Here is a 20,727-nt window from a genome sequence, read left to right as displayed (position 1 = left end):
CTACGCTAGGTCAGCTGATCGCTCTTGGTCCAATTCGGTTTGGACAGATGAGTGAAGCTTTTGGGTCGGAGCATAGCCTGGTGTACCCACTACAGCATGGGGTGTATATGGGTGAGTGTGGGCAATCAAAGAATGAGACACAGCAGGGGTCATCCCAAACCATGTGGTCTCCAAAATAGCATTGGACTGAGACCCTCACAAAGATAATAGGGAAGAATTCAAAGTCATTCTTTGGTTCATTCGTTTCTTCAGCAAGCATGTGCTGAACACGTGCACCAGGCGGGTAGCATTCTAGACCACGGGGACAAAGGAATAAGGCACTTGTCAAGTCTCATTAGACCAGGGAGACCGATAATCCAACAAAGGAACACAGTGAGGGGCCCAAGTGCTTTCACGGAAGTTTGAATTGGGTGTTGGGCCAGGAAATGACGCGGTTGGCTGGATGGGGCTTCTAGCCATGGTTCTCAAACTTGAGCACGCACCAGAATTACTTGGATGGCTTGTTAAGACACAGATTGCTGAGCCCCACCACCAGAGAACCTGACTCAGGTAAATCTGGGATAGTTGTTGAGAATTTTCATTTCTAAGACATTCCCAGGTGATGTGCTGATTCTGCTGGTCTGGGGTCCATACTTGGAGAATAATGACTTAGAGCTTTGAGTGTTGACAGATGGAAACACGAGGGAAAGGGATAGTTGAGTAGGTCACAGTGTCACGATCCAGCATTCAGTGCTCAGGAGCTGCAAGAGTTTGGGCACATCTGGTGTGTTTTGAGAGTGATGAGGAGAGATTGAGAAGTAAGCAAGGGCTCAATTGTCAAAGACCTTGAAGGCCAAGCAAAAGAACTTGAACTTTATTCTACAGGTAATAGGAGCCATTGGAGGACATCATGCAGGGAAGGGTACATTCATATTTATGCTTCCGAAAATCACAGCGGTCTGGGTGGAAAGGGGTGGGTGGGGGAACAGAGCCATAGAAGTCTACATCATGTGCAGCCTGACCATGGGCACTCCTGGGGACCCGTGGCTTTGAAATGGGGGAGCTAGGTTCTTGTTTCACGGAGTTGAAGAATGAATCTCGTGGACAAAGGAGGGTGAGTAAAGTGATGAGTTTTATTAAGCAAGCGTACAGAAAAAGCTCTCAGGAGTGAGAGGGGTCCCGATGGGGTTGCCACTGAGGGCTTGTAGGCTGGTTTGTTTTTTTTTAAAGATGATATTTATTTTTATTTTTTTTAATTTTTAATTTTTTATTGTTATGTTAATCACCATGCATTACATCATTAGTTTTTGATGTAGTGTTCCATGATTCATTGTGGGCTGGTTTTTTATTGAGAACTGACTGGGAAACTTATGACTTGAGTTTCTTGTGCAGTCTTGGTTTGAGCATGGACTATTGATAACACCCTTAATGACTCACTTCTTTGAGGTTTGGTCATTTTCTATGATACTGGAGCCGCCAAAGAAAAATACTGCCGACCATCCCAGGCCAGATGGTCTGTTCCCTTATCTCTTGTTCACTCTGTCTTAGTGCTTCTGCCTGCCAGGAATAGTCTCAGAGCCTAGCCAGGGACCCCCTATCTCTCCCTGCCTATACCTTAACCCTTTCCTTACTCAGTTTCTCTTCACGAGTATGATGGTGTCACAGTCTTTGATCTGCAAGTCTGAGAGGCTGCGGTGATTCCCTAGTATCCGATTCTGGAACTTTAGTACCTGATCCTCCACGTAAGGTCCTCCACCTTCCTCAATCTTCTCTTTCAAGTCACGGATGGAGTCCTCAGGGTGGATGGCATAAGGCTTGCTCAAACCACTAGAGTCCTTCACGAAGACCTGGATCTCAGGAGGGAAGGTCTCCAGCACCCGGACGCTCACCTTAGAGAAGATCCCATAATATGCTAATGTCTGCCGGTTGCTGAGCAGATGCCGCTCCCCTCCTGGCTCCTGGAAGGAGAGACGCTGTTGCCCGCTGAAGCCCCATGTCCTCTTGATCTTGGCTTTCATCTTCCGGATGGGATGGTAGGGGTTCACTGAGAATATCCAGGCCTCCTCTCCTGCCTTTTTCACCGTCACCTGGACATTCCTTGCTGGCTGGAAGGATAAGGATGTCTCACGGTCATGGCTGTTGTCTCCAAAGCCTCCCCTTTCTGCCTAGTGACGATATAATCTATTGCCTACCAAGATACTTAAGGTAGGAAAAGGTGCTATCGATAATTATCTCAGCCAACAGGCATAAACTGGAACTGTCCCAGGCAGAGCAGAACATTTGGTCATCTTAGGCTTACCGTGGGGTCACCTGACTCACCTGACTTGCCTTCTGACTCACCCTGATCAGAGTAACAACCGGCAACAGTTCTTGAAATAACCACTCCTCCTATGTGAAACTATTTTAATGAGTCCCGATCTGTCACACGGGGACAACATTAGCACATATTCCATAGGTACATCATAGGGCTTTTCTAGGTTAAATCATTCAACAGATGGAGTCACAGGGACATATGGTCAAGGATATTCATGTAATAGCCAAAGTCTGGAAGCAGCCTAAAAATCTTTCAGTGGGGCAGGGATCCTAAAAGAGAAGGTGCTTTCCTCCATTGGATCATGATATAGCTGTTAATCCAGGGTGACTCGATATCTAGGGCAGTCCACATGTGTGTCCCTTGTCCTGGCATAATGAGCATCACCCCATTTAATGCTCAAAAATATCCTGGTTTGGACTTTATGTTATATGGTCACGCCCTTTTAGGTCTATAGGTGTGGATATGGAATTGTCTTTCTGATAATTTAATTGAGTAACACAAATAGCCTAATCATTTAAGTAAATAAAAGTAAAAAGGCAAAAGAGTCAGACAGGAATGTGCTAGTGTGTGGGTGGCATATCTATCCACAGAAGGAGATGTAGGACATTGATAAGTGGATGTTGGGGAGAAGGTGGTACCACGAGCCTGGGGATCAGGATTGGAGGGCAACCTACTTTAGTTGTGTGTTCTTTCCAACAGTTTGATTTTTTATTCTTTGCTGAACATGTGTGTTACTTTTTCACAAAACAATAATATTAAAAAAGGTGATGGGGAGGGTTCTTAGCAAGAGTTGGAAGACTATTCAGTGAATCTTGCTTCGTGGGAGCCTCCCGATCCGCCGGACATGCCAGTCAAAGGGCCAGGGCTGGGTGGTGGGTCCTTCCCATGCGTGAGTTATCCACCTTGCTGAAGCTGCTGCAGATCTGCCTTTGAGGCAAGCCTCAGGATTTCCCTGCAGGCTATGAAATGTGGGACTGGCAACAAGATTTCTCAGGGAGTAGCAGGTTAGGGAAATGAGATCCCTCTTAGTTGAGCTGATAGCAACATCCTGGTCTTTGAACCCTGGATTCCTACATAGTGTTCAGACCTGGGACTCCCGTGGTCGTGTCGGGGAAAGCCGTGCACAGTGGGGTCGCACAAGTGATGTTGCTGTCTGCAGTGGAATCCAGTGCTCCTTACTGATCATTTCTGGAGCATCTATTAAATCTCTCTCTCTCACTTTTTAAATAAAGCTTATTTTTAAATTTTTTTAGTAATCTCTACACCCAACACAGGGCTCGAACCCACAACCCCGAGAGCAAGAGTCGCATGCTCTTTGACTGAGCCAGCTAGGTACCTCTTAAATCTCTTTTTTGGACAGCAAGAAGTTGAGCTTTCAACAACCCATAATAGGGAAAATATTACCCCACAGGGTGTATGTATGTGATAAATTCTTTGATTACATCTCTCTAATGGTTACAGAGCAGGGCAGAAACTGACTGCCCATTTCATGGATGAAAGAACTGAGGCCCGGATTCTCAGAGCAGAAGGGGAAGACTTGCACACCTGGTTGGCTGGGACATCTCCATGGAGGGGGATGTTAACCTGTCCTGGGGTCTTAGAGGTGCTGTGGCCAGAAGCTGAGGGGATTCACCGTGTGTGTGTGTGTGTGTGTGTGTGTGTGTGAAGTAAGGTCAGCAGTGAGTTGACTGAGGGGTGGGGGTGATCGTACCTGTACATGCCAGCCCTGGCTGGGGTCTTCAGTCCAGCAGCAGGCCTGCCTCAGGCAGCGAACAGCCTCTCTGGCCACCAGGTCCCATCTCTTTTTACTTCCCAGGTTGTTGGTAGGATCAGCTGGGTCCAGGATAACTGGCCTGGGAGAGAGAAAGGGAGTGGATCTCCATCACACTTAGGACTCTGGTCTCTGTCATTCAAGTCTGTGGGACTGTGCATGCCTCTGTGTAGGGAGGCCTTCCTGCAACCAAACCTCTTGGTTCATGATTAGAGGTGTAACCCAAGTTGGCCCAATCAGAGTGAATCTCGGGGATTCTGCTTAGAAGGCTAGGGCAAAGGTGCTCTCCCTGTTGTAGTGGAAGGGATGAGTGCAGATGAGAAGATTGGAACTGATGTATTCATGTTAGCCTGAATTCAAAGGCAAAACCCAGGGAAGGGCAGGGCTGAGCGATTTCACAGAATGGGACCCTGATGAATTAGCGAACATCTGGATCACACCATACCTGAAGCTTCATTTATCCTTGGACTTCTCAGTTACAAAAGCCAGTAAATTCCCCTTGTTTAAAAAACTGTATGAGTTGGGTTTTCTGTTCCTTGCTGCTGAAAATAATGCCACCCAACACACTCACCTGCATTCCTTCAACTGTTGTTTGAGATAGATTCTGACAGTCTCATTTTGGAAATCATAGTACTTGGTCCAATATATGCAGATGTTTTCATAATCTATGAGGAGTTCCATCACAGCTCTAAACCCTTCACCCAGGTTGAAGCTGTTGCTTTTGTCTGTACCTATTTCCCAGGCATAGATGGTCAGTAGCTCCAGAGCATATTTTGGGGGCAATGCTGAGTTTTGATATTTAGGTTTCAAGTACTGCGGGGTTGGGGGGAAAGGGGGGGAGAGAATAAATATGAGATGCTGTCCTGGAAATTGAGAATTTCCATTTCTCTGTTTCCAGATCCCAGTAATACTTTGTCAATTTAGGGAACGCCTGGCTGGCTCAATTGATAGAACATGGGACTCTTGACTTCAGGGTTGTGAGCTCAAGCCCCCTGTTAGGTGTAGCACTTGCTTAAAAATAAATAAAGAAAAATAATAAAGAAAAGAACTACTTTGTCAACTCGATTTTACATCTGGATTATGCAGCATGTCCATGAAATTTGAAATGGGTCTAGCAGCTTGGTTTCTAGATGGATTACATCCTGCAGCCATCAAAATTTCAAATTGAAGCCTCTCATGGACCTTCTGGGCCTCATCAATCTATGTTTTTGAGTTGGAATGGGGGAGGCAATGCAATATAGTGAATATAGGATCTAATTAAAGAAAATAAAAACACACAGACACACTGAAAATATAACACAAAATCAGAACGAATGGAAAGATGGAGAAAGAGTAGTGTGTGAAATTTTCAGTTCTTTAAAAATTAATTTAGAAATTTATTGCAATTACAGTTTGAATCCCACCAGTTTTTTAGTGGGAGAAAAATGATCTTAAGATTCAAATACAGTAATAAGTGCTTAGGAAATCCAAGAAAACTGTGAGAAAGAAAAATAGAGAGGTTGGTATTTGTTTTCTTGGATATGTCTTATAAAGCAGTTGTCACAAAAACAGTATGTTTTTGGTGTCAGAATAAACAATAGCCAAGTGTAACAGAATGGCTAGCCCAGAACTAGTTCCCAGTAGATACAAAAACTTAACAAAGACTGACAAGGGTGATGCCAGATGGGAAAAAAATGCATAATCCAACAAATGATGCTGGCACAGTCTGTCCACCATCTAGAAGAAAATAAGCGTGATCCTACTGTTGCACCAAATATCAAAATAGTTTACAAATGGAGTGAAAGGATATATGAAACATAGTAGAAAAAAATTAAAAGACCACCTACACACTGTGAGCAAGATAGAAAACCCACAACCTAGAAAAGTCAGACCTATTTGTGTGTGTGTGTGTTTGTAAGTAATCTCTACACCCAATGTGGGGTTTGAACACATGACCCCAAGATCAAGTCTCACACTCCTTCAACTGAGCCAGCCATCTGCCCCTCTTTGTGTATTTTATTTTATTTAAAGATTTATTTATTCATTTTAGACAGACACAGAGAGAGAGATCGAGTGAGCATGGGGAGGGGCAGAGGAAGAGGGAGAGAGAGAATCCTCCAGCAGACTCCCCGCTGAGCACGAAGCCTGACTGGGGGCTGGATCCCAGGACCCAAGACCCATGACCTGAGCTGAAGTCAGGAGGCTGCCCCTCAACTGACTAAGTTACCACCCCTTTGTGTATTTTAAACATTAGAAATAATTATATTGTCAGAGATATTATAATTAAGGTCCATAGAGGAGTGATCTATTGGTGAAAACATTTGCAACACATGAGAAATAATAGTAAATATCTACATAATTTACAAAAAGGCCTTAAAACTGATAAGGAAGACAAAAGACCCAATGGAAAAAGATGCAAAATACGTTAACAGGTTAACTCCCCAAAGTTCAACTCCAGAGGTCTCATTTTGGAAATCATAGTACTTGCATAGTACTTTACATTTTTGCAAAGGGTGGACCCCAGGGTGAGCAAAGGGTGGGCATGAGCAGTGTGAACAAAAAAAGAGGAATGAAGGCATAGTCTCCAAAAATGTTTTTGGTGTCATTTCAGGCGTTTCATGTGAATTTTACCTTCTTTTTTATACTTTTTTTTTTTAAAGATTTTTATTTATTTATTTGAGAGAGAATGAGAGACAGAGAGCATGAGAGGGAGGAGGGTCAGAGGGAGAAGCAGACTCCCCGCCGAGCAGGGAGCCCGATGCGGGACTCGATCCCGGGACTCCAGGATCATGACCTGAGCCGAAGGCAGTCGCTTAACCAACTGAGCCACCCAGGCACCCTATTATGATAGATTTTTTAAAAAGATTTTATTATTTGACAGAGAGCACAAGCAGTGGGGAGGGGAACGAAGGGAGAGGGAGAAGCAGACTCCCTGCTGAGCAGGGAGCCAGACCTGGGGCTCGGTCCCAGGACCCTGAGATCATGACCTGAGCCGAAGTCTGATGCTTAACCAACTGAGCCACCTAGGTGCCCCTACTTTTTTTTTATTATTTGAATTTTTCACGAGCCCAATGTAATATTCAAATAACCAGAAAAAGTGATTATTATGAAAATTATTATGATGATGAAATAAATTATTATTCTAAAAACTAGCCTTGTTGATTAAGAGCACACAACTGGGCACCTTTGTGTTCAAATCTCAGCCCCACTTTAGCCCTTGAGCCTCAGTTTTCTCATCCCCGAAATGGGGCTAATATATAATACCTACATTACAGAGCTGTTGGAAACGGGGAGAAAAAATATGCAGAGCACTCAGTATAGATCACGGAAGACAATTAATGCTCAATAAACAGTAGCTTTCTTCTCATTGCTGTTATATGAAATGCCTGAGGTCTGAAGTCTGTGGAAAATCACACTGGTGGGTCGCCTGAGGTGGCTCAGTCCCTTATGCATCTGACTCCATCTTGGCTCAGGTCATGATCTCAGGGTTGTGAGATGGAGCCCTGCCTTGGACTCCTCACTCGGCTGGGAGTCTGCTTAAGATTCTCCCCGCCACCCACCCACCGCCCCAAGCAGGCACTTTCTCTCTATATATATATAAAAAAGGAGGGGCACCTGGGTGGCTCAGTTGGTTAAGCGTCTGCCTCCGGCTCAGGTCATGATCCCGGGGTCCTGGGATCCAGCCCCGCATCAGGCTCCCTGCTCTCTGCCCCTCACACCGCTCAGGCTCTCTCTGTCCCTCTCTCTCTCTCTCAAATAAACAAATAAAATCTTAAAACAAAATGTTAGCAGGCGCCCGCCCTCTCTCTTGTCCCTGCACCTCCCAGCCCGGCACCTCCCAGCTCCGCAGCCCGCCGGTGCTGCAGCCAGCCCCGCTCCCCCCAGCCCGGCTCCCAGCCCCGCACCTGCAGATACCAGTGCTTCACCAGCCGCAGGAGGTCCTTTAGCTTAACAGGTCGACTTTTCACGAAGTGCCTCTGCAACTCTGTGAAGCTTGGTGAGAACTCTCCAGGCGTGGCACCACTGGTTATTAAGTCTTCATAGATTTCCGGTGAGGGTTTAGAGTCCGGGCAAAAATGTCCTGGGAGAGAAAAGGACCTGGTTTGAGAAAATCCACCCTCTGAGGAGAGGAAGTTGGGAAAAAACTGGTAGGTGTAGAGGGCTCATAAATTATCTCAGGCAGTCCTCACTACTGCATTCTTTTTCCCATTTTATATCAAAACAGGTGGAAGTTTATGGGGTTTGGTAGCCTCCTCAAAAGTCACAGAGATTTTAAATAACTGGCATTGGCCAAAGACATACCATGTCTCAGGCACTGGGCTAAGCTCATGGAATCCTTAGAACAGCTCCATGAAGTAGGTAAAATTACGTGGAACCATAAGGAGTGCCATTTTTGTGGATCAAACATGGTCAAATATTGTCAATTTCCTATGGTTCAACCTGATATTATCCCATTTAACAGGTTGGTACATTGAGTCTTAGAGGTGTTAGATACCTTACCCAAGAACACAGTAAGTCTTTTTTTTTTTTTAAAGATTTTATTTATTTGATAGAGAGAGAGACACAGCGAGAGAGGGAACACAAGCAGGGGGAGTGGGAGAGGGAGAAGCAGGCTTCCCGCGGAGCAGGGAGCCAGATGTGGGGCTCGATCCCAGAACCCTGGGATCATGACCTGAGGGGAAGGCAGACGCCTAACACCTGAGCCACCCAGGTGCCCCCACGGTAAGTCTTAAAGCTAAAATTAAAGGACATTAAGAGCCCTGTTTTTAAAATGACTCCAATCTAATGCTAACCCCAAAGATCTTGAAGTGCTTGCTTGCTCTGGTGTTTCCCAGAGGGTCAGAGAAGAGTCTCCTCCTTGGGCTGGGTGGGAATCCAGAAGTCCCCTATCTCCCCAACATGGAACATGGCAGCACATGAGTTTATGGAAGGACTTAACTTCAAGATACAGCTCTAGTTGCAGCCCCCCAGAGAAAAAAAGCAAACTCTACTCTTTCTCCCCTGGTTTCCACTTTCCTAAACCTCCCCCAAGGCCAGGTTGGTGAAGGGCCCCTGACTAGCTTCTCTGGTCCCAAACCCATCATTGTCTTTACTCAGAGCATCATAGGCCGGGAGCACATCCACTCCAATGGCTTCACTGTTCCTCCTGGGCTGGATCTGGAAGGACAGGGAGCGGGGGACCCTGCTCGTCTCTCTCCGCGGGACCATGGTGATGCTGTAGGCCAGGTTCCTGCTGTACTGAGTCAGTCTCTCCTCGATGAAGCTGATGATCAATCCGCGGTGCTCTGCCTGGTCTTGGAAGCTGGGGAAACAGCTCAAGAACAAGACCATGTCCACATCAGAGCTGTAGTTCAACGTCGTTCCCTTCCCAGAGGAGCCACCCTGTGGAGGAAATTAATGTTGAAGCTTCACCTCCCTTGGAGCCTGAAGCTTTGAGGTTGGGGTGAAGCCAGAGGCACCCATATTAGGCTGTTTACGTAGGTGCCAAAAGGAGCCCTTGGTCTCCTCCATACGTGGTGGACTTTGCTGACCTCATCTTTTCATTGATTTAGACAAAATAAGTACATGATTAACTATTCAAAGGATATAAATGAAATGTAAAACTCCACTGCGCCTGAGGCCTTAAGCTCCTTCTGCAGAGGCACCCATAGTTACCAGCTTGTTATATATCATTCCAGAGACGTTTGATGCCTAAACCCATGATGTCCAATATGGTAGCCAAGAGCTACATGTGGCTATTTACATTTGAATGAGATGAAATTTATAAATTCAGTTTCTCAGCCATACTAGCTTCAGTTCAAGTGCTCAACAGCCACCCACAGAGAGTGATGGGCAGCGCATGTGCAGAACATTTCCATCACTAGGAAATTTCTATTGGACAGCTCTGGCCTAGACAGACATACTTTTACATATATATTTTGTATATACATCTTCTGTGTGTATGCACAAATATATTTTTTGGACATTGCGTGTGTGTTCATGTGTGTATATGCAAGGATGCTGGAAACAGTGCATCAGTAGCATGCGTGTTCATAGAATGAGGCCCAGCCGTAGCCTTGAAAGGTGCATCATAAATCTTTCCTCCTGGATAAGAAACAAGCAGGAAAAGGAATTTAGATGTCATGGATAAGCATCCAAATTCATGGACAAGGTGATGATGGAGTTTCCCCCATTAGAGGGGGACTGGGGATGAGGGAAAGTCCTGCCTGCCCTTAGTTCATTTGCAAATGATCTTCCTTTTGCCTGGTCCTTTCCCCCACTTAGTGCTGATGCCCTTGCAGAGAACCAACTAGAAAACTACATGTTCCTAATATTTGGTCAAAAGAAATCTCAACAAGAACAGCAGAAATTATTCCCTCTTTATCCAAAGTGTAGAAAGGCAGACACTGTCCTGGGGAATGCTAGTTTTAAAGACTCCCACATTTCAGTGGTTGTTGCTAATGCCTGCAAAGCACCTTCAACCTCTAAATCCCCGCAGTTCTGAGGGGCTGTCTCTGCTCCTTGTCTGGATAAGTAACACTGAAATGAACATGTCCTCTGAGGAAGGATACCTGGGGGTCTCCTTTAGTAGGCAGGGAAGGGGGCTGGCCCTTCTCCCCTCTCCCATATACAATAAGTTGTTTTTTATTTTGAAATAATTATAGATTTACAGGAAGATAGTTTAGAGAGGTCTGCTGGGCTCTTCATCCAGTTTCCTCCCAGGGGTCACATCTTATGCAAATATAGCCAGGAAATCAACACTGATACAATGTATGGAGTTCTAAGACATTTTATCATATGTGTAGATTCCTATAGTCACCACTGAAATCAAGATATAGAACTATTCCATTCTATTTTCTCCTTCAACTCCTTTAGAGTCGCACCCACCTCCCTCCCCAGACCATCCCCAAACCCTAGAAACCACTAATCTGTTTTCCATTTCCATAATCCTGTCATTTCGAGATTGAAACAAATGCAATCATACTGTATGTGACTTATAATTTTTATTTATTTTTATTTAAATTCAATTAACATATAATGTATTATTGGTTTCAGAGGTAGAGGTTAGTGATTTATCAGTCTTATATAATACCCAGTGCTCATTACATCATGTGCCCTCCTTAATGTCCATCACCCAGTTACCCTATCCCCCTACCCCTCCCCTCCAGCAACCCTCAGTTTGTTTCCTGAGATTAAGAGTCTCTTATGGTTTGTCTCCCTCTCTGATTTCATCTTGTTTCATTTTTTCCTCTCTTCCCCTATGATCCTGTTTTGTTTCTTAAATGTCACATATCAGCGAGATCACATGATAATTATCTTTCTCTGATTGACTTATTTTGCTTAGCATAACACCCTCTAGGTTCCATCCACGTTGTTGCAAATGGCAAGATTTCTTTCTTTCTTTCTTTTTTTTTTTTGCTGGCTGAGTAGTATGCCATTGTATATATATACACCACAACTTCTTTATCCTTTCATCTGTTGATGGACATCTAGGCTCTTTCCATAGTTTGGCTATTGTGGACATTGCTGCTATAACCACTGGGGTGCAGGTGCCCCTTCGGATCACTACATTTGTATCTTTGGGGTAAATACCCAGTAGTGCAATTGCTGGGTTGTAGGGTAGCTCTATTTTCAACCTTTTGAGGAACCTCCATATTGTTTTCCAGAGTGGATGCACCAGCTTGCATTCCCACCAACAGTGTAGGAGGGTTCCCCTTTCTCTGAATCCTTGCCAACATCTGTCATTTCCTGAGTGGTTAATTTTAGCCATTCTGACTGGTGTGAGGCGGTATCTAGCCTTGCATCTCCCTGATGCTGAGTGATGGTGAGCATTTTTTTCATGTGCTGTTGGCCATTTGTATGTCTTCTTTGGAGAAATGTCTATTCATGACTTCTGGCCATTTCTTGATTGGATTATTGTTCTTTGGGTGTTGAGTTTGATAGGTTCTTTATAGATCTTGGATACTAGCCCTTTATCTGTTCAGGTTTTCTATTTCTTCCTGTTTCAGTTTTGGTAGTTTATACGTCTCTAGGAATGCATCCATTTCTTCCAGATTTCCTAATTTGTTGGCATATAGTTACTCATAGTATGTTCTTATAATTGTTTGTATTTCTTCAGTGTTGGTTGTGATCTCTTTTGTTCATGATTTTATTTATTTGGGTCCTTTCTCTTTTCTTTTTGATAAGTCTGTCCAGGGGTTTATCAATCTTATTAATCCTTTCAAAGAATCAGCTCCTAGTTTCGTTGATCTGTTCTACTGTTCTTTTGGTTCCTATTTCATTGATTTCTGCTCTGGTCTTTATTATTTCTCTTCTCCTGCTAGGTTTAGGCTTTATTTGCTGTTCTTTCTCCAGCTCCTTTAGGTGTAAGGTTAGGTTGTGTATTTGGGAACTTTCTTGTTTCTTGAGAAAGGCTTGTATAGCTATATACTTTCCTTAGGACCACCTTTGCTGCATCCCAAAGGTTTTGAACAGTTGTGTTTTCATTTTCATTTGTTTCCATGAATTTTTAAAATTATTTAATTTCCTGGTTGACCCATTCATTCTTTAGTAGGATGCTCCTTAGCCTCCATGTATTTGAGTTCTTTCCAAATTTCTTCTTGTGATTGAGTTCCAGTTTCAAAGCATTGTGGTCAAAAATATGCAGGGAATGATCCCAATCGTTTGGTACCAGTTGAGACCTGATTTGTGACCCAGTATGTGATCTATTTTGGAGAATGTTCCATGTGCACTTGAGAAGAGTGTGTATTCTGTTGCTTTAGGATAGAATGTTCTGAATATATGTGTGAAGTTCATCTGGCCCAGTGTGTCATTCAAAGCCCTTGTTTCCTTGTTGATCTTCTGCTTAGATGATCTGTCCATTGCAGTGAGTGGGGTGTTAAAGTCCCCTACTATTATTGTATTATCAATACATTTCTTTAATTTCGTTAATTGGTTTACACACTTGGCTTTTCCCAGGTTAAGGGCAGAAATATTTACAATTGTTAGATCTTCTTGTTGGATAGATCCTTTAATTATGTTATAGAGTCCTTCCTCATCTCTTATTACAGTCTTTGGTTTAAAATCTAACTTGTCTGATATAAGGATTGCCACCCCAGCTTTCTTTTGATGTCCATTAGTATGATAAATTGTTTTCCACCTCCTCACTTTAAATCTGGAGGTGTCTTTGGGTCTAAAACGAGTCTCTTGGGGCACCTGGGTGGCTCGGTTGGTTAAGCGTCTGCCTTCGGCTCAGGTCTTGATCCTAGGGTCCTGGGATCAAGCCCTATGTTGGGCTCCCTGCTCTGTGGGGAGCCTGCTTCTCCCTCTCCCTGCCACTCCCCCTGCTTGTGCTCTCTCTCTCTCTGTCAAATAAATAAATAAAACCTTAAAAAAAACCAAAATGAATCTCTTGCAGACAGCATATCGATGGGTCTTACTTTTTTATCCAATCTGATACCCTGTGTTTTGATTGGGACATTTAGCTCATTTACATTCAGGGTAACTACCGAAAGATATGAATTTAGTGCCATTGTATTACCTGTAAAGTCACTGTTTCTGTATATTGTCTGTTCCTTTCTGGTCTATGCTACTTTTGGTCTCTCTCTTCACTTAAAGAATCCCTTTTAAGATTTCTTGGAGGGCTGGTTTGGTGATCACAAATTCTTTTAGTTTCTGTTTGTCCGGGAAGCTTTTTATCTCTCCTTCCATTCTGAATGACATCCTAGCTGGAAAAAGTATTCTTGGCTGCATATTTTTCTCATTTGGCACCCTGAATATATCATGCTAGTCCTTTCTGGCCTGCCAGGTCTCTATGGATAGGTCTGCTGCCAGTCTAATGTTTTTACCCCTGTAGGTTACAGACCTCTTGTCCTGAGATGCTTTCAGGATTTTCTCTTTGTCTCTGAGACTTGCACGTTTCACTATTATATGTTAGGGTGTTGACATATTTTTATTGATTTTAAGGGGGGGTTCTCTGTGCCTCCTGGACATGGATGCCTATTTCCTTCCCCAGATTAGGGAAGTTCTCTGATATAATTTGCTCCAATACACCTTCTGCCCCTCTCTCTCTTTCTTCTTCTTCTGGGATCCCAATTATTCTAGTATTGTTTTGCTTTATGGTGTCTCTTATCTCTCGAATTCTCCCCTCATGATGCAGTAGTTGTCTCTTTTTTTCAGCTTCTTTATTCTCCATTATTTGGTCTTCTGTATCACTAATTCTCTCTTCTGCCTCATTTATTCTAGCAGTCAGGGCCTCCACTTTTTTTTTTTTTTTAAGATTTTTATTTATTTATTTGACAGAGAGACAGACAGAGATAGTGAAAAGAGAGCATGAGCAGGGAGGAGAGAGAGAAGCAGGCTCCCTGATTTGGGACTCGATCCCAGGACTCTGGGATCATGACCTGAGCCGAAGGCAGATGCTTAACCGACAGCCACCCAGGGCCTCCACTTTTGATTGCACCTCATTAATAGCCTTTTTTATATTGACTTGATTAAATTTTAGTTCTCTTATTTCTCTAGAAAGGTATTCTGTAATGTCTTCTATGCTTTTTTCAAGCCCAACTAGTATCTTTATAATCATTATTCTGAATTCTAGTTCCAACATCTTTTGTCCATACTGATTCCGTCTCTGGCAGTCAGTACTGCCTCTGGTTCTCTTTTTTGAGATGAGTTTTTCCATCTTGTCATTCTGACCAGAGAAGAAGAGATGAACAAGAGAACCAAATACTAAAATGGCAACAACAACCCCAGAGAAATATACACTAAACAAATTAGAAGAGTCCCGAAACTGGGGAAAAAAAAAAAGAGAGAGAGAGAGAAAATATTATCAGACAGGTGAATGGAATAGAGCAATACACTGGATAATGTGTGTATTTTGGTCTGTTTGTTAGAAAACTAGATCCCAAAATTGTAAAGTAAGAAAAATATATATATACAAAAATAAAATTAAATACAATGAAAGAACAGAATGTAACTGTAAAAATGAAAATAAAAAGACACAGAGAAAAAAGAAAACAAACAAAAAAAGAAGGAATATAAACAGATAGGTGGACAGAACAGAACAATACACTATATCCTGAGTGTATTTTGGTCAGTTTGTTAGAAGAAACTACATCTCAAAATTGTAAAGAAATAAAAACGTGTGTGTGTGTGTGTGTGTATGTATATATATATATAATTAAATACATTGAAAGGATAGAATGTTAACTGTAAAGATTAAAATTAAAAAAGACTTTTAACAAAAGAAAACAAAAACAAAAAAGAAGCAAAAAAAAAAGAGAGAGAGAGAATATGATCAGACAGGTGAAGAGAACAGAACCCTACCCTAGATTCTGGGTGTATTTTGGTCTGTTAGAAGAAACTGCATCCCTAAATTGTAAAGAAAGAAAAACTTGTATGTATATACACAAAAATAAAATTAAAAACAATGAAAAGATAGAATGTAACTATAAAAACGAAAATTAAAAAAGATTTTAAAAAGAGTTGGTAAAATAAGAAATTGGTTGAAAAAGGAAAGAGAAAAAAAATTAAAGTCGAAAGACTAAAGAATCACTGGGGAAAAGCCGTGAATTCTATGGCTGTATTCCCCTAGTGCTGGAGTTTTGCAGTTCTCTTTGAACGGTAAATTTGGTAAACTTGGTCTTGGCCAGATGTTCTTGCTGATCTTCTGGGGGAGAATAAAGCTCCTGGAGAGGGAGTGTCCCCTAGAGGTTTGCTGTTTTGTTGTTCCAATCCAGGGTTTTTTTATAAACTCTTTTGCAGAACTATCTTGAGCATCCTGAGTGTGGGCCCCCTGTGGATTGGCTACTAAGCTGTGCCAATCAGGGCTTTGATCATGTACCTGTCTACCTATCAGGTTATTGTTACCATGTTGGAGACCAACTTGTGATAGTGACCAATGTTTTGTGGTTAATTGTTTTGTTTCAGGATATTTTGTAAGAGTCACTCCTACAGAGGCTGCTAGACAGGATGCTATTGTGGTCTTGTCTAAGCTGTAAAACAGGATGTTAGCACGGTTTTGTCTTAGTTGTCCTGGCTCCCTGTTTTCTTGTTGGGGACCCTGGCCCTGACTACCTAAGTGTCCAATTAGCTCCTAACAATACCACCCCCAGGTAAGGCTTGATTTACTTAAGAAATTAGATATATGAAAATTAAGGGAAGCCTCACAAAAAGGAGTCTGAGGCCAGAGGGGGAGGCCATAGGGGGAGCGGCACCAACGCCAGTTATAGGAATTGTCAATTACAGACCCCAACAGAATTGTAAACAGGAAAGAAACATCAATTACAGGCCCCAACAAGAGCCTTTAGAGCAAGAGCTAGAGAGTAGGAGAGAGAGAGCACGATCGGAGGGAGGGGCAGAGAGGTAGGGAGAGGGAGGACTCCATGCTGAGAGTAGAGCCCCAGTGGGGCTCTATCTCCCCATCTCCTGACCCTGAGATCATGACCCGAGTGGAAACCAAGAGTCCCATACTTAACCAACTGAGCCACCCAGGCGCCCCTACAGGTTTTCTTAAACAAGAAACAAACACATAAATTTTATAAGAGACCTGTTATTCATATTCCACCTGTCACCCTGGCAATCAGCTGGATCCCCAATAATCATCATCATCCTGATCAGCATCATCCTTCAGATTTGTAGGATAATTTACAGTTTAAAAGCACTTTCCCCCAGTTTATCTCATCTATTCCTTACAACAGATCTGGATTAAAGAGGGGGAGTCCAGAGATGAAATGAACCTCCCCCAAGGTTACATGGTCCCCAAGCAACAGGGCTAGGGTTCAAACTCAATCTTAAGTCCCCAGGTGCTCACCTTCACCACCTTCAGCACCCTGACTTCCTGGTCTAGAACCAGCTCATCTCGGAAGCACTGTTCCCGGAAGAAACGCTCAATTCTCTGCCAGGCATCCTTCACTTCCTCCTTCCAGTTCCCCTCGGGCTGAAGGTTCTGCTCCACGAAGGCAGACAACATGTCTGTCGGGGTGTCATACAGGGTCTGAAAGAGTGCCATCTCTATCAGCCCAGGCGGCCCCTCGGGATAAATTCTCCGGGCTTCCGCCTTGCCCTGTAAGGAGGGCTAGCCTTTCTCCAGAGGCTGAAGGGCTGGGGAGCACATTCTATCCCTCCTCAGGCCCACAAGCCTGTTCCTTCCGATTCCTTCCTGCTCACGTCTTTTGGAAACCGAAAGTGAATTTGTTGAACTGTAGTTTTCTTTCCCTTTAAGACTGTCAGGGCAAAAGCGCTGAGTGTGGAGCCAAGCGCCCTCTGCAGATCACTCACAGACTCTCAGTGTGAGCATTTCCTCCCGGGGCCTGGAGCTGGCCTCCCTACCCCCATGCCCCATTTCCTGCTGCTTGGAGGGGAGACCCCCAACCCCTACAGGAGCTGGATTGTGTCCACCTCTGGGGGTAAGGAGGTGCTGATGCCTGGGCGAGAAGGTGGGGGGCTTGGGCTGAGCCAGAGAAGTCCTGGAGCCAGGCCCAGAATGAACTGAGCTCTTTCTTTTTTTTTTTTTTTAAAGGTTTTATTTATTTGACAGAGAGCAAGACAGCCAGAGAGGGAACACAAGCAGGGGGAGTGGGAGAGGGAGAAGCAGGCTTCCCGCAGAGCAGGGAGTCCGATGTGGGGCTCGATCCCAGGACTCTGGGATCATGACCTGAGCCGAAGGCAGACGCTTAATGACTGAGCCACCCAGGCGCCCGAGCTCTTTCTTCTCTAAGAGCAAGGGGAAACACACCCTTGATTTGCTGCTTTGTTCCTTAGATCCAGGTGAAGTTCCCCTTATCCCCAGGATGTGCAAAAAATAGCAGAGATCGGTGTTAGGAATTCAAAGCTGCCCTCATCCCAACTCCCTCAACAAAATGCCAGAAAGATTTTTCTTCTCTTTTTTTGTTAATGGCAAAAATAAGATTTTGCCACTCATTGAAATCATAGGTATGGAGCACGTTTGGGGAACCCATGACTATGGGGAGGAGATTGGGTTTTGGAAACACGGACATATAAGGTGTGCGGAGGGGGCAGGAGCAGCTGATGGCTGGCTGCACAGGCCAATCCAGGTTTTGTGGGAGGGATAAAATCAGAAGATGCATATAAAGTGCCAAGTCCAGAGTCCGCAACGTAGGGGCTGATGTGGGGCGCCTGGGTGGCTCAGTCGGTTAAGTGCCTGCCTTCGGCTCAGGTCATGATCCCAAGTCCTGGGATTGAGTCCCGGGTCAGGCTCCCTGCTCTGCGGGGAGTGTGCTTCTCCTGATCCCTCTACCCCTACCCCCCTGCTTGTGCTCTCTTTTGTGCTCTCTCTCTCAAATTAATAAAATCTTTAAAACAGAAACAAAAACAAAACATAGGGTCTGATGTGTCAAGGATACTGTGGGTTTCTTTATGGTTTTGTTTGCTCTGCCATTTTTATTCCATCTTGTTCAAGACAAGTATTTTTTCATTCGTACAAATTTTAGTTTAATTTAAAAAAAAAGTCATCTCATCTGTATCAGGATCAATCATTTACTGCCTTTCCAGCCTCCTATTTTCCAGAAAGAAGCAATGTAATGCAGTGAAAATCAAGATTTATAAACGTGGGATTGATTTTACTATTCTCCGAATTTTGTCCTCTTCTATTACTCACTCTGCCTACTCAGATTATTGTAAGGGCTTCCAGTCCAGTCTTTATATTACTACTGGTTTTATTATTTAGTACTTCCAAAGGACTAATTCACTGAGTTTCCAGGTTCCAGGGTGGTTGAGAGAATTTCAGGTGATGATGCATATCTAAAGCACTCAGCATAGTCCCTGGCATATATAAGCAATACATTAATGTTAGTAATCATCTGATTCAGAAGAGTAAGCCAACTTGGCACCCAGTTCAGTCTCAAAGCACTTTTATTTACCCTACTTTTCCCCCAAACCACTTAGAACCCACTGCTACCAATGCCCATGTTTAATTAATTAGAGATAAGAAACATAACAATAGCGAACAGTGTTAGCGCATCCCCCGATGCCTGGTACTGCGCTAAGCGCTTCAGCTTCTTTAATACTTTTAAATAAAGCTAGTGACAGTCTCTGCAGAAAAGGGTGCAGGGTTCCCGCTGGGGCACAGCGTACCTTCTGCAACATCGGCCTTCCCTCCGGAAGACCAGAGGGGGCGCTAGAGGAGCGGGTCAGCCTCCCTCCTGGAGGCTGGCGGGCGCTGGTTGGACGCCTTGCGGAGGGTGCGCACGTTTGGATACAGGTTTTCATTTCTCTCTCTCTCTTTTTTTCTTCCGTTTTCATTTCTCTTGAGCGTCTATTGGGAGTGGGATTGCTGGGTCACACGGTAACACTGTTTCACTATTTGACCACCTCCCGGCCGGACCATTTACTTGAGGATCGCGCTGCAGTGGATGAGGGCTCCGATGGCTCCCAGTCATCGCCAAAGCTTGTCGTCATCATCGGTCTTTTCGATTATAAGTCACCCCCTAGTGGTTGTGAAGTGATATCTCCTTGTGGTTCTCATTTGTCTTTTCCTTAGGGCTAACCGCCTTGAACATCTTTTCATGAGCTTGATGTCTATTTCTGTATCTTCTTTGAGGAAACTGTTCAGTTCATTTGCCTATTTAGAAAAATCGGGTTTTGCAAACTGAGGGTTGCTGGAGGGGAGGGGGGTGAGAGGAATGGGGTGGCTGGATGATGGACATTGGGGAGGGTATGTGCTATGGTGAGCGCTGTGAATTATGTAAGACTGATGAATCACAGACCTGTACCTCTGGAACAAATAATACAGTATATGTTAAAAAAAGAAGAAGAAGAAGATAGTAGGAAGGGAAAAATGAAGGGAGGGGAAATCGGAGGGGGAGACGAACCATGAGAGACTATGGACTCTGAGAAACAAACAGGGTTTTAGAGGGGAGGGGGGTGGGGGGATGGGCTAGCCCAGTGATGGGTATTAAGGAGGGCACGTACTGCATGGAACACTGGGTGTTATATGCAAACAATGAATCATGGAACACTAGATCAAAAACTAATGATGTAATGTATGGTGACTAACATAATAAAATAAAATTTAAAAAAATTGGGTTTTGTTTATTTTACAACGATGCTTTTTATACGGAGCTCCTCCCACTTCCTTTCTCTTCTTCAATCCTCTTACCCATTCTTGTACATTGCATGTTTTATCATTCTGGGTCTGAACTTGAAACGACTTTCTTATTTATAGGTCACTTTTTTATCATAATCCTTTACAAGCTTGGATTGTGATTTTTTTTTTAATTGAAGTCTTTTTATAATTGAGTGGTAGTAGTTCTTTATATATTCTAGGTACAGGTTTCTTATCAGATACATGATTTTCAATTTTTTCTCTATATTGTAGGTTGTCTTTTTCACTTTTCATTTTTTTAAAAGATTTTATTTGACAGAGAGAGACAGTGAGAGAGAGAACACAAGCAGGGGGAGTGGGAGAAGGAGAAGCAGGCTTCCCGCAGAGCAAGGAGCCCGATGCGGGGCTTGATCCCAGGACCCTGGGATCATGACCTGAGGGGAAAGCAGAAGATTAACAAGTGAGCCACCCAGGCACCCCTCTTTTTCACTTTTTAAATCATGTCCTTTGAATCACAGAAGTTTTTAATTTTGCTAATGTCTAATTTACGCACAACAGAGTCTTACTAGTTAAAAATTATTTAGACCTTAAGTCACATTCTCATCAATATTTTGGTTCTATAAATTAAAAGCCAACTTTGAAAGGGTTAGGGAAAGATTTAAA

At 43.6% G+C, this 20,727-nt stretch overlaps 1 protein-coding gene across 1 annotated transcript; it reads right to left on the bottom strand.

Moving 5' to 3' along the window:
* Window positions 1-1,251: 1,251 nt before the first annotated feature.
* Window positions 1,252-17,174, bottom strand: LOC110592519 (2'-5'-oligoadenylate synthase-like protein 2). The gene is made up of 6 exons (XM_021703536.1): window positions 16,813-17,174; window positions 9,137-9,425; window positions 7,949-8,124; window positions 4,636-4,877; window positions 4,005-4,146; window positions 1,252-2,084 (listed from the first exon to the last, which is right to left on the bottom strand). Exons 1-6 carry the CDS (start codon window positions 17,008-17,010, stop codon window positions 1,611-1,613), a joined length of 1,521 nt encoding a protein of 506 aa, XP_021559211.1. The 5' UTR covers window positions 17,011-17,174; the 3' UTR covers window positions 1,252-1,610.
* Window positions 17,175-20,727: the final 3,553 nt, after the last annotated feature.

This window comes from Neomonachus schauinslandi, chromosome 14 (assembly GCF_002201575.2).
Source record: "Neomonachus schauinslandi chromosome 14, ASM220157v2, whole genome shotgun sequence".
Classification (NCBI taxonomy): domain Eukaryota; kingdom Metazoa; phylum Chordata; class Mammalia; order Carnivora; family Phocidae; genus Neomonachus; species Neomonachus schauinslandi.
Note: the sequence above shows the minus strand (reverse complement) of the source record. Positions and strands in the feature narration are given on the sequence as shown.